This window comes from Pimephales promelas, chromosome 4 (genome assembly GCF_988280905.1).
Source record: "Pimephales promelas chromosome 4, fPimPro1.hap1.1, whole genome shotgun sequence".
NCBI lineage: Eukaryota > Metazoa > Chordata > Actinopteri > Cypriniformes > Leuciscidae > Pimephales > Pimephales promelas.
Window position 1 is genome coordinate 23,483,258 of NC_142772.1, and position 19,029 is coordinate 23,502,286.

Consider the following 19,029-nt stretch of genomic DNA (forward strand, 5'->3'; position numbering starts at 1 on the left):
AACCTAACGTTTCTTTAAACATTATCTTTGGAAGCATTGATATCTCCTGTGATAAATGCAAACCTAGTCCAGTTTGATCTAGTTTCGACCATTTTAACTCAAACATTTTTCTCCCTACCTTCTCCCTCCAGATTTTCCGTGGAAATATCGATAACAACACTCCATTTGCCAACTCTTTCACCCCTCCTATCGAGGCTCAGTATGTGCGGATCTATCCGCAGGTGTGCAGGAGACACTGCACTCTTCGCATGGAGCTCCTGGGTTGTGAGCTCACGGGTGAGTCACCTCGGTAGACAGCATTCATCATTCTGAGAGCACATCCAAAGGGGACTGTAAACGGTGTTATACTTCTGAAACATTGTCCAGACTGTCAATAAAATGCAACACAACAGGGTTGAAGTCAGTTCTGTTTTCTCTTACCCAGTTCAGGGGAATTATTTTATAGGAAATTGAATGATACGAGGGCTCAACGATAATATTTTTTTTTCTTTTTTTTCTTTTTTTTTTTCTGTTGGTCCACTTGTGCCAGTAGTTTGGATTAATATTTATATTAATATTACATTATTTTTATATTACATTTCTTTCAAATATTCAGCAAAGGAACATGAATACGGGTCTTTTTAGACCCATGTTGTGCATTAGAAGGGTAGTGACACAAAAACGATTTTTATTCGAAAAGTAAGAAAGGAAAAATGTAAATAAGGATTTGTAATGATCTAAAACAAGTTAATTGAGGAATACCTGGCATACTGAATGATGAAATAAATTTCTTGCAATAAAAAAAAAAAAAAGATTTCAAACATAAATCAAGAGCACACAATAAATCGTCTCGGTTACGTATGTAACCCTCGTTCCCTGAGTAGGGAACGGAGACGTTACGTCAGAAGTGACGGAGATTGGGGGATTTCGCATAGAAAGCCAATCCTCTTCGAGTATTTAAACACGAGCCAATGGCATGCAATGCCTTGGGGCTGCGGAAATTTGCATAGCGTACTCCGCCCTACTCCGTGAGTATAAAAGGAGGAAGTGAACGCAACCGCAGTATGTCTTCGCTGAGGAGCCAAGACTGAACTCGGCATCTACCCAGCGATACAGCAGAAGTGGCAGGGAGACGTAACGTCTCCGTTCCCTACTCAGGGAACGAGGGTTACATACGTAACCGAGACGTTCCCTTTCGTAGTCACTTCGAGTTACGTCAGAAGTGACGGAGATTGGGGGTCTGTGCCATCACGCCATCTTCAAGCTGTCTTCCAGTGCCCTGCGAAAGACTGAACCCCCGAGCCTTACCTCTTTTTTTTTTTTTTTTTTTTTTTTTGGGGATCCGACTTCGACACAGGATTACCAAGGTACACTGGGAAACATATCCCGAAGGGGACATGCTACCAGCTGCCTACCGAAGGGAGGACTTATGAATACACATATGGCCACATAGGGACGCATATGGAACACTGGAGTACCAACCGCAGGTGGCTACAGATTTAAACTCCAGGGGTGGCAGATGGCTTGCCAAGGGAAGACACATGCTCAGAGAGGCTTACAGTGGATAATACACATGAGACGGTTACCATGGGGAACCGTGCGCATGGAGGCACCTAGCTAGCATCCAGAGCAACGCAGTGGTGCCCGCATCGTCGGTGCTGGAGGACTCAAGACTTCAATGGAAGAACTGAGGAAATATCGCACTTATCCAGTCCGGGGAGTGGAGTGGCGAGCAAGCGAAGACACCTGAGCGGATCCAGAACTGGCCGAAACGAGTACGTGAGAGGATACCGGCTCAATTCGCAGATTATAGAATCTGGCGAAGGTGTTGGGTGTCGCCCAGCCTGCAGCTCTGCAGATGTCTGTTAGCGAGGCGCCGTGCGCTAAAGCCCAAGAGGAGGCTACACTCCGAGTGGAATGGGCCGTCACACCAAGGGGGCACGGAAGGCCTTGCTGCTGGTAAGACAAAGCAATGGCATCCACTATCCAGTGGGACAGCCGTTGCTTTGAGAGAGCCCCTCCCTTCTGGCTCCCTCCATGACAGACAAAGAGCTGGTCTGAGGTCCTGAAACACTGCGTTCTGTCGACATAGGTGCGGAGAGCACGTACCGGACAGAGCAGTGCCAAGGCTGGGTCTGCCTCCTCCGGGGGCAGCGCTTGCAGGTTCACCACCTGGTCCCGGAAGGGAGTGGTGGGAACCTTGGGCACATATCCAGGCCGGGGTCTCAGGATCACGTGAGAGTAAGCCGGCCCGAACTCCAGGCACGCTTCGTCAACGGAGAATGCGTGCAGGTCCCCCACCCTCTTGATGGAGGCCAATGCAACCAGGAGTGCTGTCTTCATGGACAGAAACTTTAACTCTACCGATTGCAAAGGCTCAAAGGGATGCCTCTGCAGAGCACTTAAAACTACCGAGAGGTCCCAAGAGGGTACAAGGGGAGGACGAGGCGGATGCAGCCTCCTCGCTCCCCTCAGGAACCTGATGACCAGGTCGTGCTTCCCTAAGGACTTACCTTCCACTGCTTCATGAGAAGCGGCAATGGCCGCGACGTAAACCTTAAGGGTGGAGGGCGACAGCCTGCGCTCCAACCCTTCTTGCAGGAAGGAAAGCACGACACTGATCGAACATCTCCGGGGGTCTTCTCCGCGAGAAGAGCACCAATTGACGAAGAGGTTCCACTTCAACGCATAAAGGTGTCTCGTGGACGACGCTCTTGCGGAAGTGATGGTTGCCGCCACCGCAGGTGGCAGCGAACTCAAACCTGCCTCGTCCCGTCCAGGAGCCACACGTGCAGCCTCCAAAGATCGGGACGAGGGTGCCACAGAGTGCCCCGTCTCTGAGAGAGTAGGTCTTGTCTCAGAGGAATAGGCCAAGGAGGTGCTGTCGCGAGGAGCATGAGATCGGAGAACCACGTCTTGGTGGGCCAGTAGGGGGCTACCAGCAAGACCTGCTCCTCGTCCTCCTTGATCTTGCACAACACCCGTGCAAGGAGGCTCACTGGGGGAAACGCATACTTGCGTGGGCCCCGTGGCCAGCTGTGCGCCAGCGCATCCGAACCGAGAGTGCCCCAGGTCAGAGAATAAAACTGGGCGCAGTGGGCTGAGTCCCGGGAGGCGAACAGATCTATCTGTGCCTCCCCGAACTCTTTCCAGATCAGCTGGACCGACTGGGGATGGAGTCGCCACTCGCCGGAGATAGGGCGGACCCGAGACAGCTCGTCGGCTGCCCAGTTCCGGTCTCCAGGAATGTGAACTGCACGAAGGGACCTCAGGTGCTTCTGACTCCATATCAAGAGGTGGCGGGCGAGCTGCGACAACCGGCGCGAGCGTAGACCCCCCTGGTGGTTGATGTACGCTACAGCCGTAGTGTTGTCTGAGCGGACAAGCACATGCTGGCCCTTGAGCAACGCTCTGAAGCGGTGCAGGGCGAGCCGTACTGCCAGCAGCTCGAGGCAATTGATGTGCATGAGGCGCTGGGCCCCCGTCCAGGAGCCGGCGGCTGCATGCCCATTGCACATGGCACCCCAACCCGTGGTAGATGCATCCGTGGAGACGATGAGATGCCTGGAAACTCGCTGAATAGGGACGCCCGTCCGTAAAAAGCTGAGGTTCGACCACGGGAAGAAGGTTCGCCGGCACGCCGGAGTCACTGGGACTCGGAGTGAGCCGCGATGCCATGCCCACCTCGGGACTCGATCGCGAAGCCACAGCTGAAGCGGTCTCATATGAAGCAAACCGAGCGGCGTTGCCGCGGCCGCGGATGCCATATGCCCCAGGAGCCTCTGAAAAAGTTTCAGTGGAACCGCACTCTTGCCCTCGAACTGACGAAGACAAGTCAGCAGTGAGTGCGCGCGCTCGTTCGTGAGCTGCGCGGACATGGCGACCGAGTCTATCTCCACGCCGAGAAAAGAGATCCTCTGCACGGGGCAAAGTTTGCTCTTCTCCCGGTTGACCCGAAGGCCCAGACGGGCTAGGTGCCGGAGCACCAAGTCTCTGTGTTCGCAAAGCTGAGCTCGAGAGTGTGCTAGTATCAGCCAGTCGTCGAGATAATTCAGGATGCGAACCCCGTGTTCGCGAAGGGGAACAAGGGCTGCCTCGACGATCTTCGTGAAGACGCGAGGGGACAGAGCTAACCCGAATGGGAGAACGGCGTACTGATATGCCTGGCCCTCGAAGGCAAACCGAAGAAACGGTCTGTGTCGAGGTAAGATGGACACATGGAAGTACGCGTCCTTCAGGTCGATCGCTGCAAACCAATCCTGATACCGAACACATTCGAAAATGCGTTTGGCCGTGAGCATTTTGAACGGTAGTCGATGGAGAGAACGGTTCAAAATGCGCAGGTCCAGGATCGGTCGTAACCCACCGGTCTTCTTGGGGACAATGAAGTAGGGGCTGTAAAACCCGGACCTCACCTCGGCTGGAGGGACCGTCTCGATTGCACCCTTCGCCAGCAGGGTCGCAATCTCCGCTCTCAGGACTGGGGCATTGCCACCGACTATCGTGGAGCGAACTCCCCTGAAGCGGGGAGGAGACCGTGCGAACTGAATCGCGTAGCCGAATCTGATCGTTCTGATGACCCAGCGGGATACCCCGGGAAGCGCTAGCCAGGCTTCCAGGAAGTGAGCCAACGGGGTCATGTGAACCACAGACGTCCCCCCGGAGGGGCAGCGTGGCGGGTCGACTGGCACGCGTGCAGGAGTTACCCCGCTCGGATGCGTCGAAGCCCGCTCCCCGACAGAAGGGACCAGGGAAAGCGGAGCGTTCCACGGGGGTCCGTTCTGCCGGGGGTCTGGCGAGAGAGGGGGAAGGGATTGGTGTAGCCCGGGGACGACACACGCACCCTTCCGCGCCCTCCGAGACAGAAAGGAGTGAGTGGGCCGACACACTGGGGCATCGGGGGCACTCACTCCAGTCTGTGAGCTCAGTGAGGATGTCAAGTCCTTCATTAACCAGTTCAGGGTGCTGCCCACCCGTGGGTGAGCAGCGGGGAGCTGAGAACAAAAGATTCTCCCCCGGCCCTCCACCGGGGGAAGGAGGGGGCCTGCTACCGCCTCCTGGGAAAGACTCGAGATCGACACTGAGCCGCCCGTGTCAGGATCTTCGCTTGGCCTGGCGTTTAGCGGGGCGAGCGGCCTGAGGGGGCTGTGACGCCGGCCTGCGGCCTCCTCGACGCCGGGGCCCGGGTGAAGGCTGCTGCTGGGGCCGGGCGGGAGGGAGGGGAGCCGCAGGGGGGCGTCCTCGGCGGCGAGCAGGGGGAGGCACCTGTGCCGACGACTGGGTGGAGGCAGCAGCTGGTCGTCGGGGCAGGATGTGTTTGATGGCCTCCGTCTGCTTCTGGGCGGTGGAGAACTGTTGGGCGAAGTCCTCGACCGCACCGCCGAAAAGGCCAACCTGGGATAGCGGAGCGTCGAGCAGACGAGTCCGCTCAGCGCTCCGCGTATCCGCCAGGTTGAGCCACAGATGACGCTCCTGAACCACGCTAGTGGCCTTCACCTGACCAACGGCGCGAGCAGCCACTTTCGTTGCCCGGAGAGCAAGGTCAGTGGCGGACCGCAGTTCTTTGAACGCCGTCGGATCAGTCCCGCCCTCGTGCATGTCTCTGAGCAACTTCGCTTGGAAGACCTGCAAAGTGGTCATAGCATGCAGAGCGGAGGCCGCCTGTCCCGCCGCTCTGTAGGATCGCGCCGCCATAGCAGACGAGAACCCACAGGCTTTGGATGGGTGCTTAGGAGGACCACGGGTGGAAGCGCTCTGTGGACACAGCTGCATCGCAACAGAGCGCTCCACCGGGGGCATCCCAGTGCACCCACGGGCGGCCCCGCCGTCGAGGGGGGGAAAGGCGGGGGAGAGATCGCGCTCTCGAGTGGACAAAGGAGCCCCCCAAGAGCGCGATAACTCCGCATGCAGCTCGGGGAAAAAAGGAATTGGAGTCGGCCGTGGCTTTGCAGCGGCAGCCTTGTCCAAAAACCAATTATCCATCCGTGAGAGGTCGGGGCAGGATGGAGGTTTCCATTCTAGCCCGATACTCCCAGCGGCTCGAGACAGCATGGCCGTCATCTCGGGATCTGACGCGGACAACGCTGGAACTCCCGAAGGAGGCAACGCAGCCGGATCTTCCTCTCCCGAGGAATCAAGCCCGCCTAGTGATGCTGTAATAGACATCGCATCATCATCTGGGGCGCTGCTCGAAGCAGCCGGTGCCGCCGAAGAGACAACCGACCGAGTCGAACTAGCGCCCGCTGGCTCACGCACTGAGGCGGGAGGTGTGGCCCGAGGAATCGTCGGGGCTTTATCCCACACCGTCACCGTTAGATCGCCCGGTCCCCGGGTCGACGGGCCCCCTTTCGTGAAGGAAGCCGATCGAGTAGGGGGGACCGGGGCTCTCACTCTAGTGAGATCATTGAGCCGCGACCTCAGTGTGGAGATGGTCATGGTCCCACAGAAGGAACATGAGTCATCCACGAACGCTGCTGCTGCATGCTGAATGCCCAAGCAAACAAAGCAGCGTTCGTGACCATCAGATGACGACAGAAATCTACCACATTCAGAAGGGCACGGGCGAGCCATCTTTAAAAAGACGTGCCGCGTGCAGCTCTTTTACAGAGAGGAGAGAAATTCACTCTTTCAGCGCTGAGGCTACCAGGGAGAAGCGCAAAGTCTGGCAAACCACTGCACAGATCGCAGGCAATGCAGAATCTCGCTGGGTACCGCCGTCACACCAACACTGAAGAGGACGCTCGTCTCGAAGAGTCTTGAATCAGCTTTGAGGAGTGAAGAGGTTCTCTTGGCTCCGAAGCGAAAACATACTGCGGTTGCGTTCACTTCCTCCTTTTATACTCACGGAGTAGGGCGGAGTACGCTATGCAAATTTCCGCAGCCCCAAGGCATTGCATGCCATTGGCTCGTGTTTAAATACTCGAAGAGGATTGGCTTTCTATGCGAAATCCCCCAATCTCCGTCACTTCTGACGTAACTGGAAGTGACTACGAAAGGGAACCACTACGATTAAAATAGGAAATTAATATGTTTAAATACTTGTTTTAAAAGCATGTATAGGGACAGTCCTATCCCTGATCGATTGATCTTAAAGTACTGAGATGTGAAAAGATAGTAAGAGAATAATGCAGGTGCTAATCCATACAAGGATTTAAAAAAAAAGTACAGAACACTATAAAATCTACTTTGTAATTAATTGGAAGCCAATACAAAATAAATTAAAAGTGGTTAGAGCCATGGCAGTGGCATTGTCTGCCTGTTACTCTTGAATTTTTTTATTTGGAGCTAAACAATACATAATTGGTAGTTTACCTGCATTACTTGCTAAAACAATAACCAGGATGGCTGATCATAACACTAACCTGCATACATTAGCTTGTTCCAGCATGGAAGTTGATTTTTGGTGTAATATGGTCTGTGAGCTAATGACATGCCTTTGAATCCTTCAGGGTGTTCAGAGCCAATGGGCATGAAGTCTGGCCATGTTCAGGACTACCAGATCACAGCCTCCAGCATCTTCAGAACTCTTAACATGGACATGTTCACCTGGGAGCCTGGGAAAGCAAGACTGGATAAACAAGGGAAGGTCAATGCCTGGACGTCTGGACACAGTGATCAGTCCCAGTGGCTGCAGGTAGGGTTTATTATAATGTCCTCATATGCGTACGAACAGTGTGCATGTTATTGCTGCTGATTCTACAGAACTCAACAGAATAGCTGCCAATGACTGTATGAAGAGATGAAATATGTGTTGTAATGAAAAGATCACTGCAGCACAGCTCAGGATGTAGTCTATAAAATAAAATGATCCTTAAAACAGAAGCTAAACAAAGGTCCACACCTTATCATGAAGCTAATATCATAGCTATCAAGCTCCCTGAAACAGTTTCAACAAAACCTTAGTTATCCCTTCTCCCTAGAGCATCTTCTTTCCACTTGCTCAGTCACCGTTCATTAAGGTAATCGATCAGGCTTTCAATCGATCTTGAAACCACTGTTATCGCATCATATTTAAGCATATTTCCTTTTAATCCTGACTTTAAATCACTTGCTCAAAATTTAATTAAACTATGTAGTATTATATATTGTATCTGCTTATCATGAAACGCTTATAATTTTATTTTTTTCAATGTAATGTATTCAAGTGATGGCAAAACTAGATTTTTATTAGCCATTACTCTCGTGTCACTTCAGAAATCATTATAATATGCAAAAATTGCATTTACAGTGTATAGTGGGGCATGTGTCACAATTTGCATTAAACAAGGCTAGTACATACAATTCAAATATTACAATTATTACGTAAAAGAAAAAAAAATAGGGTTTGACCCACTTTTGCCTTCACAACTGCCTTATTTTTTTTTCATGGCAATGATTCAACTAGGTGCTGAAAATATTCCTCAGAGATTTTGGCCCTTATTGACATTATAGCATTACGCAGTTGCTGCAGATTTGTCAGCTACACAGCCATGATATGAATCTCCAGTTCCACCACATCCCTCTATTCACCACAGTGCTCTATCGTTTTGAGATCTGGGACTGTGGAGGACATTTGAGTAAGTGAACTCACAGTTATGTTCAAGAAACCAGTTGGAGATCATTTGAGCTTTGTGACATGGTGTGTTATCCTGCTGGAAGTGGCCATCAGAAGATTGGTACTGTGGGCATAAAGGGGTGGACATGGTCAGTAACAATACTCAGGCAGGCTGTGACATTAATGATGCTCAGTTGGTACTAAGGGGCCAAAAGTGTGCCAAGAAAACATCCCCCCACACAATAATACCCCCACCACCGGCCTGAACCAATGACAAGAGGCAGGATGGATCCATGCATCATGTTGTTTACGCCAAATTCGGATCCTACCATCTGAATGCCGCAGCAGAAATCAAGACTCATCAGACCATACATTTTTCCAATCCTCTATTGTCTAATTTCGGTGAGCCCGTGCCAATTATAGCCTCAGTCTCCTGTTCTACAGCTGACAGGAGTGTCACCTGGTGTGTCTTCTGCTGCTGTAGCCCATCTGCTTCAAGGTTCGACATGTTTTGTGTTCAGAGATGCTTTTCTGTAGACATTGGTTGTAAGGATTATACGAGTTACTGTTGCCTTTCTATCATCTGGCCATTGTCATCTGGCATCAACAAGGCATTTTCACTCAGAACTGCCGCTCACTGGATATTTTTTTTTGACCATTCTCCGTAAACCCTAGAAATGGTTTTGTGTAAAAATTCCAGTAGTTCAGCACTCTGCCTCTTTTCATTAAAACTTTAAAAACATACTACTAATAGCCAAACAAATGTGGTTCTGGCAATAATAATAATAATAATTAAAGCTGCAAGCAGCGATGGGCGGGCCCTCTTACCTGTAGCGCGTCGGGGTGTGAGGCGGCCGCGTTGCATATTTTGCAGCTCAGCCGGTGCGGCTGTGAATTTGCTACGCTGCTTAATTAAAGGTCACTTCCTGTTGCCAGCAGGTGGCGCTATGATTGTGGGTGAATGTCGGCATGTAGATTTGTTCAGGGCGGGACTCTTGTCAAATGTGTACAATTTGGTGCAGATAAAATACAATAAAATACAAATACTTAACAGATGTGGTCTGGGCATTATGTGCATTTCTCTGATTGTCCTCACTTTCACAATTCCACAAGAACACAAATACAGAAATGAATGCATAATGAGAAACAGCCCTTGTCTACATGCCTATGCATTAAGTTGTTTCCGTTTTATTGGCTGATTTGATGTTTGCTTTAATGAGCAGTTGAACACCTGTACCTAACAAAGGGGCCGGTAAGTGTACGTGATAATTCAAAATAGCAAAATGTTCAGGATGTTTAGTCTTGCATTGATATAATTCTATTTGATATTTTTTTATAGACAACTCTGTAATAAATGGGGTTATGCTATTTTTTCATAGGGCTTGGGCTGTTGTTCATGAGATGCAGGGAATGTCATCACATCTGAATAATTTTCTAGCTCATGAGGTGCTAAAAGTGATTAATATCCTGAGATTACTGAATAAATGCTGCTGTGCAATCACAGAAATTGAGCGACTGTGAGACAGTTGGGCACATTTCAAACATCTGTTGCCATGGTGAACTGTGAGCTTCTGCAGTGGTTGCCCCAGTGGAATAATCAATACCAGTGCCATCAGAGAATGGCTTTAGGCTTAATAGATTAATGGAATTAATCAAGCTTAATGACAAATTAAGGATTCCAATTAATCAAGACAATTGCAGTGCTGCAGAGACAAGAATTACCCCACAAACTGCAGGAACGTCAGAGACATTTTGACCGAATGGAACACTGTGCTGTTCTAAATCACACTACATCAAGATCCTGAAGATGTCATCGTGTCTTAGCAGTGCACTTGTTTTTTTTTACATCCACTTTACTTGCAGCCCTTTATTTCAATCTTTGTTAATGATCTTGGTATTTCCAGTCTGTTAAACGGTTTGGTCTCTGTGCACTGACATGTTCAGTCAAGCAGACATTTTACATGGCGCATGCTCATGTCAATATTGAGTAAGACTCCAAGTGAAAAGTTCATTTGCCTACATTCATTTAGCTGGATTAGGAACTGCATCAAATCGATGCAAATAAAGAATTATATTGCCAGGCAGTTTGTTTTAGTGAATTAAAATACAGACGGGAGTCACAAACAACATTATCTTTTCCATCTGTCGCAAAGTTTCCCCCCATTAACCAATCAAAAAAAAAAACCATATTGCTTTTCCAGGGACTTCTAAGGTCAAACAAACCACTCGCATTAAAATGCATATAAATCCCATTGACAGGTTTTGGAGCTGTTTGAATGAACCAATTACTCACCAGCTCTTCAAATACACTGCAAGTCAGCTCTTTTTCCACTGTTTGGACATACTCCACAGCAAGAAGGCCTCTTGAAGTTTCGGTTGATTGCTTCCAAACATGCTGAGTCGACCAACATGCGGTGAGGAGACGGTCATCCTCCTCTTCTTACATCTGCCTGGGTCTATCTTTGGCTTTTCTCCCTGCAGATATTGAAAAATTGCCTTTTCGACTCATTCCTCTCCCTTCTCTTCGTGTTTAATGAATCAATTTAGTGTCCTCATTTGTGGTTTCCTGTGTCTTCGCCTCTACTCAAATAGAGATGTGACCTCAGTCCCACACAGAGAACTTTTAATCTTAATCAGGTTAAAACGAGAAGAGAAGAGCATGAGAAGAGCTTAGATTTCTTAATGGTTCTTAAAGGGTCATTAAACCCCAAACCAAATTTTCTGAGATTTTAACAGAGGTATGTGTGTTGAACACCATTGAAGACAATAGCTGCGTTTCCATTACCCTTCAATTTGCGCAAATTGAAATTGCGAAATGAAAATATGCTCAATGGAAACACGTCGATTTCACCAAAACTCTCGTTTATCGCAAAAAAAGTTTTTACGCTCGCGTGAGGAGGTTTTTCAAGCAATTCAAAAAGGATTTTTTTTTTCACAAAACTGCAATGGAAACAGATTTTGCGCATTTATAGTCACCTGGCTTAGAAGACGGAGTGTGTTTTAGGTCCGTGTCCACAAACAAAAATAATAATTGTCATCATTAGCCTATTATAACATTTATTAGGCTACATATGTAGAAGATGCTTTTATCCAAAAAAAGGAACAAAGCAATTCGTCACATTTTATTCATAGTACAGGTTGGACAATAGCCTAATAATAATAGGGCTAAGATTATCACAAATAAACACTCGATTTTGTCCAATATCCAAGAGTGTGTGTGGAGTTTGGAGCACGCATTTGTATGGCAGACAGGTGCGGGGTGCCGTGAACACTTTCATTTTCTCATCAACAGTGGAATCAACTTAAAATACTCTATCATTTCTGGTTATACAGAAAATAATAATACATTATTCGCAACTACTTTTATTTGCGTAATGTCACAATAACAAGAAAACATTGTGCTTTTGTAAAATAACATAAAACAATCAGGCGCGCTTTATGATCTTCGTGAACTGGAGCGCGAGAACTGAAACAATAGCCTTTATAGACTAAAGCTTTAAATGTCCACTTTAAAAAAGAACAAATTCGAATCGTAAACTAATACCTTCTGATTATGTAATCCGTATGAAAGGTGCAGTTCTCTCTAAAGGTTCATCCGGAGATTATGTTTTTAGCTCGTTATTTTTTTGCAACGACCGTTTGGACATAATACGAGATAGAGTTCTTTATTAAATTCATAAAAAAAAAGAAACAATAATTACAGGAATAGCCTCTCTAAACCTCAAAGAAATGCCATCAACACATCGAAGTAAACACCAGGAACTCCGTGTCTTTCCCTGCCATTAATGCTTGGATAACACACCACGTCTCCTTCCATTAATAATAATAATGTCTAGTGCGGTGCATGGCTGTGAAATAGGTTATAAATCTTGATTGCCATGATTTTTGGAATGACTTAGTAGCTTAAGTGACTTTAGTTGCATAACTTCGGTTAATGGAAACACCGTCATTTCGCAATAGTTTTTTTATCGACATTTGGAAAACATCGCAAAAGTTTTGCGCAAATCTGTAATGGAAGCGCGTCTATTGTTAGCATCGGTTAGATTTAATAATAGGGTTAAAATTGTTAAATTAGAGTTTTTTTTCCCCTTTTTTCATCTTCCGGGTTTAAAATCTTCATTGTGTCCCCGTCACCAGCTGTGACGTGGCCGTGCACTGTGAGTGCGTTGACGACTCATCGGTGTCTCATAATTATTAATGATACTGAGTTTTCTTATCCTATGAGAAGACATGGTCTCTTAATTATTCATGACACCATGTGGATCTTTCCAACGACGGACATGTCAAACTGTGAGATCGATCACATAGTAGATGATGAGAGAGGCAATCATGGGACGCAAGTGTTTGTTTTTATGGTGCAAAGTCCAAGTGCGTTGAATATGTTTCCCCGCGATGCAGCAGGGGCTAGACTCTGGCTCTGGACGGTTTTAGTTTGCCATCAACCACGCACACATCTAAACAGTCTGTGATCTAAACTAGCCTATAGTGTGTGCCGCAAACATTTTCTCGAGAGAGCTGCGAGAAGTGGAGAATGGTGGACTTCGCCTTGTTGACAACTAATCCAAGTGCGTCTTGCGAGGGATGCGACATCCCGAGGACTTTTCTATCCCTTCAGAGGTGTGTGTTGTATGTGTGTGTGTGTCTAAAATGAGAAGTCATCCACCTCCGCAGAACAATCTTTATTATGAGGGTTCAGGGGGCGCGTAGATCTATGCACGGAACGATTTTTAATACTTTTATTTATTTATTTATTTTTTTGCATTTGTAGTGTCTATATAAACCACTACATACTGTATTTTTGACATTATAATTATACATGTAGCCTACATTAATATGTTTTAAATAGAATTACGATTACTGTAGCCTAAAATATGTAACGGGCGTTCAGTTACTTTTGAAAGGACAATAATAAAGTGTCAGTGTATTTCATAAGACTTTAACTTTGCTAGCTATACATAAAAAATCTAGCATTTCCTCACGTTTTCCACTGCTTTTTAATGACAGTGGATATGCATGAGACATTGACAGTGATGGCCATTCCACACCCACTCCCTCCCTTCTTCTCACAGCTAGCCACGCCCATTTAAGTTGCATTTTTCAAAAAGATTGTGAGCTAGACTTGAGCTGAAAGAGCCTTTCATGACCCTTTAAGCCTGCTCATTATGGACTGTGTGCATGGACAGTTTGAGAGATCTTTGCAGTGTTTTTTTTTTTTTTTTTTAGAAAGATGAGGACAAGAATTTGCATGAAATGATTACAAACCCAGTGTTTTATCAGGGGTTTGTGGAAAATTTCTGAAATGAGGACAAAAAAAAAAACTTTCTGCGAATCCATGACAAGCTTTTTTCAGGAGCCTGGGTTCAGTAAGGATATTCACGTTAATTTCCTCTATTATACACATTTTAAAACAATGTGTAGGCGCTGAAGCCTGAACCAATCCATAGTTTCAAAATGAATTACATTACTACAACATTAACACATTTGAAATATATAGGAGTACAAGATTATGGGCTTAAGATTGACCATTCATAAACCAAACCTGCAGTGATGATAGTATAAAACTGTTGATTAGTTTTTTTTTATTTGTGGTTTCCCAGCTATCAGTTACTCAATTAGGTTTAGTTACTGCTTCTTTGTACTCTATATAAAACCATTTATAACCCTGCAGTGGCCTGTTATCTGTCTCAAGCTCTTCACACTGTTCAGATCACATTTATCATTACCCTCTAGAGGGGGTCTTTCTTTTCATTAGAAAGACATTATACTACCAAAGATGTGAAAGAAACTTGACTTTATATGTTAATTATAGCTGGAAAGTGTCATTTCACACACATTGCAAAATAATTTAATTAATTTTAAGTCAAGTCGAAATATATTAACGTCATGTTAGTTTTGTTAGAGGTCACATATGTCTTTTTAGTTGTTCCTTTTGTACTGCAGCCCCACAAGAATTTTGCTTTATATTTCATTCTTACAAGCTGGTTTCATCAGACTGGATATATTCAGCTTTGGCAGGAATAAATTACATTTTGAAATATATCAAAATAGAAAATCATTAGTTCAAATTATAATAATATTTAGGGCCCGAGCATCGATGGTGTGAGGACCCTCATAGAATTGTTCCGTTTATTACAGCCCATTCTCATCCCAAGGTGCCATATACTGACACTTTTGACAATGTTTGACAATCCAACGCACATGGCACCCTTTAACGTCAATATGAGGCGCAGATATATATGGGCCAGAAGTTGCCTCCTAGTGGTCTAACCCTAACCCTACCCCAGACCTAAACCTACTCATAACCCAAGTGTGTTATATTGACGCTAAAGGGTGCCATGTGCTTGCCTGAGGTGCTTGGCTGAAGAGGTGCGTCCACCGGCCGGCTCAGTCTTACACAAAACCCGCGCTTTTACCCATATATGAATTTCCCAGATGGTGGGTGGGGTTAGGATTTCCCAAGATTTTAAAACAATGGTGCCGCCCAAACCCAATTTCAGCCTCTGGGTGAAATTTGCATCATCAGATAAGTGATATATATATATATATATATATATATATATATATATATATTAATGTTGCTTGGAGTTCTGATGTTGCTAGGCAACCACAGACAGCCTGCAGTAACGGCATACAATGTCCTATCTACCCCAAACTTCACATTTCATAAGAGTCCTGTCCTGAACACATGACCATAATCATATTCTGTTATAGCAATAGCGCCACCTTCTGGTAGTAGAAAGTGTGGCAAATACAAATTATTTTAACATGTAGAGATTCTGGGTCGGACATCATTAACCAGTTTGCATGCAATTACTCAGAGTGTGGTTGGCAGAGACCCTTTTAACACATTCCTACGCATATGTGTTTTAATTCAACTTTGACTTTTACTGCAGTCAGGCGCCCGAGTGTCTGGGGTTACCTGACTAAGTGTGATTTAGGACGAACACGGAGACATCACGGGGCAACATCCCCCGCCAATAACGCCAGTTAAACTGACCGCGATCAGATTAACTCTCTCTCCTCTTTGATCCTTTGACACCTCCAAAAGCGAGGGAACTCTGGAGACTAACCAGACTTCGTTTGTTCTATCGCAATATACGTGCGACCCGCTGACCCACACCTACGTGCAACACACACACACACACACACGCACATTAACGCGTCCGCACGCTGAACATTCCTGCACGCACACAAACACGGACATCTCTGAAAGCTTGTAAAAGAGTTACCAAAATTATCTAGTATGCCGAAATACATGTAAAAGAACTGTAATTCACTATTTCAGCTTCGAATGGACTCACGCGTGTCAAAGAAGTTTAGATAACTGTAATACAATGCTTTAAACATGTAATTCAATAATGCTGTCAAAATAGTCCAATGTGTTTGATGTCTTTGTAATCCTCATAGCATGATCTGTCTTTTAAACTGTATATCGATATTGTGAAATGTATACCATTATGTATAAGTTTGTTTTCAAAGTTAGCAGAACTTTTCCTTTGTCTTAAGAACCCAGATTAACAACGTGATATGTTAATCAAGTGGGCGCGCGCTCCTTCAGTTGTGTGACGCTCATTGGCCATCCGAGGGTTAGGGGGGTCCCAAAACACCCTTGAAAAACTCTCGCCACAGATTCATCGCTATCTTAATTCTTAACTCTTATGGCTCTTATGTCTCCTAATTTCTTAGCTCTCTTACCTGATTGCTATTGTTCTTACTCTTAAGCTTAGACTCTTGAACTCTTTCCGGAATTCCTTGGACACTCTCGGCGTCTTCTGAAGCTTTTTAAAGTTATCAGTTTTCGTTATTCTTACTTCGTTTACTTTTGCGAATAGCCAGTTACAGTTCGTACGTGTGTCCTCTCGAACAAGAAGACACCATCCAGCACGAACTCGTTTTGAACTCCCGCGACGCACACCCACGTGGGGAGAACAAAGGAACCTGTCTCCAGCCTTACGGACAACCGCACGCTCCCAGCATACAAAGGTCTGAATAGCAATTTGTTCCATCAAATTTGAAACTCAAGATATAATCCTGTGGTTGTCTCTGAAGGTTTAAAGCTGTGCTAGTAACTGTACTTCTCTTTGTATTCCCATTTTCCCTTGTTTCCTTTTTAGTTTCACTTTCATTTTGTGTACATACATATATCGTGTGATTTTTGTAGTGTAACTTAGTCGTGTGTTTTTATTAAACTCATTTATACATTCTTTGCCATTGTTTGTATTAATCACATAACAAAGCCTCTTTAATATTAGATCCTAACGCTACAAGCTGATTTTGTTGAGTGCACAAAACATTGTCAGAATAGTAAGCTAAACAGATCAAGTGATTAATAGTTTTACAGATCCGCACGCTGGCGCGCTGACTGAGAAATCTGTAATCCTTGTTGTTATAAAGAACAGCCCCGATCTGTGGAAAATATATGTTCCAAATTAATCATAATTCGTTGTGTTTAATTTCGTCATATATACCTGAAGCAGACGTGTGTTGTGACACACCCCTCGTTGGGTGATTTAATTCATGTGAGAAACTCGGTAACGAATATTCTATAAGTTGCTGATCCAGATCATTGATTTTGGAATATTCTTCCCCTGAATTCAAATTGAGCTATAAACTTAAGCCGAGATTCTTTACAATTTTATGGTGGAGAATGCGGGCATATTTTAAGCTTTGTTGTGTGTGAAATTAATGCAGTGACAATTTTTGTATACTTTGCTGTTTGGTTGAGAAACACGACCGCGCGCCGTCGCGTGACTCAAGTGCGCGCCGCCGCAAATTGAGAATCTGCAGTATCTCTCAAATCCGCAATTACATGATTGAATGTGCTTAACGTTTTAGTCGTGGTAATTGTTAAAGATAAATTGCAGTTCAGAATACTGATATTCACTGTTAAGTGTTTAAGGTTAAACTGTAGTTTGTGACGAAAGTAATATTTACCTGTACAGACGTGTACATGTTAAAGATATTCTTTCGACTCGCCTGTTCAAAACGAGATTCTTTTGTCAGGACGAAAGAGGAAATTTAAAGCGATGTTCCTTTAATCTTCCTAGAGGCCTGATTTAAATTCGTTTAGTTAACGAAACACTCCGAGTTTTAACTTTTGATTTAGCTAACCAGATGTTAAAGCAGAACATATCAATCATTAAGTGCTAAATGATTAATGTGTTTGGAGTAAGCCACAGACGTAAATTCCTGTGATAAGTGTACGTGTAAGCGCAGTAAAATAATTTCTGCCTCACGCACCCGTGAAAATAGCACGAGAAAAATCCGCCTGGATTTTATTGCATGCATTCAAATTTTGCGCCCCCAGAAGGGACAATGAAGTGGTTCTGATTGTAATTCTACTCCTCAACGCTAGAGCGCAGCCTAGCGCCTCAGAGTTTCAAATTACCACCAGACCCTTTTCATCGACGTGAGCAAAATAGTGCCATCGCGTGGACATTTGTTGAATAGGTCTTGTTTTCCTGAATTTCCCTTCCCAGTCATTGTTAACTCTCATAATTGAAGCGATCGCAGCGACGCTCGCCTCTCCTCGTTCTGTTTGAGATTTCAGTCTATTTTCAGTTGGACTCATTCTGTGTCAATTTACAACAAGCTGATTGGCATCGAGAGTGATATCCATCCGTTAATTTTCATAATCTCATTCAGATTTGGTTTTGAGAAAACGTAAGAAGATACACCTGAATTAAATTCTCATTTAATCTCATGAATTGTGTTATGGGCATTTCCACTTAATTTTCGTTTCCCTCCAAATAAGGTTATTGATTTCTCCCTCGGGTAGATCAATAAGTCTTATTAATAATTTACTTTTCTCCTTTCTGATAAATTGATTGGTTTGTTAATTCGTCTCAAGGGATTGATAACTTTTGTTGATTTGTTTTCAATAGATCAATAACTGTTATTAGTGGTGTGAATTGATAACGCTTATTAATTTTCTTTAATAATTTTTTTGATTAATTAATTTTTTTTTTGAAAAAAAATTTTAATTAATTTTTACTTTCATTTATTTGATTTCTTTTTTTTGTTTCTTTTCTTCCCTTCAGCCTGTGATACCCTATCACATTGCCTTAGGGATTACGTAACATCTCTGCACACGCTTATTTGAATTTAATTTAAAACCTTTGAATTGCAATTTCAATTAAGTGTGTCTTTTCTACCAGGCTGACCACAGAGAACACGCCCTCTGGTGGCCCAAACCCGCCACTGCGCCTGTGTACTCCTGTGTCTCCTGCCCCACTCTCTGACTCTCTCTCTCCCTCTAGGGTATTCTGATTGTCATACTTCCCTTTTTGTGTTTTCTTCTCTGCCCCTAGGTAGTAAGATTTTGTATTTTATACCTCACAAATACTCAATTTGGTTTAAACAAGGTCAACTTTAATTAATTTTAGAGCCCTTTTTCTGCCATATTTCAGTATTTTACAGGAAACATTCTCTTGTGTGTGGTGATCTGACCTTCATCCCTGGTTGGTCTCCAGTGGACGGATTTTTCCTACCGGCGTAACCAGCGCTAGCTGTGGGTG

General features: G+C 45.1%; 1 protein-coding gene across 3 annotated transcripts in view; it reads left to right on the forward strand.

Moving 5' to 3' along the window:
* The window catches only part of edil3a (EGF like and discoidin domains 3a), a 231,918-nt gene that overhangs the window by 160,550 nt on the left and 52,339 nt on the right, over positions 1-19,029 (forward strand). For all 3 annotated transcript variants that reach the window (XM_039653200.2, XM_039653201.2, XM_039653202.2), the window contains 2 exons: positions 132-276; positions 7,428-7,612. In XM_039653200.2, the coding sequence (XP_039509134.2) occupies positions 132-276; positions 7,428-7,612 (330 nt within the window). The remainder of the gene's footprint in view (positions 1-131; positions 277-7,427; positions 7,613-19,029) is intronic.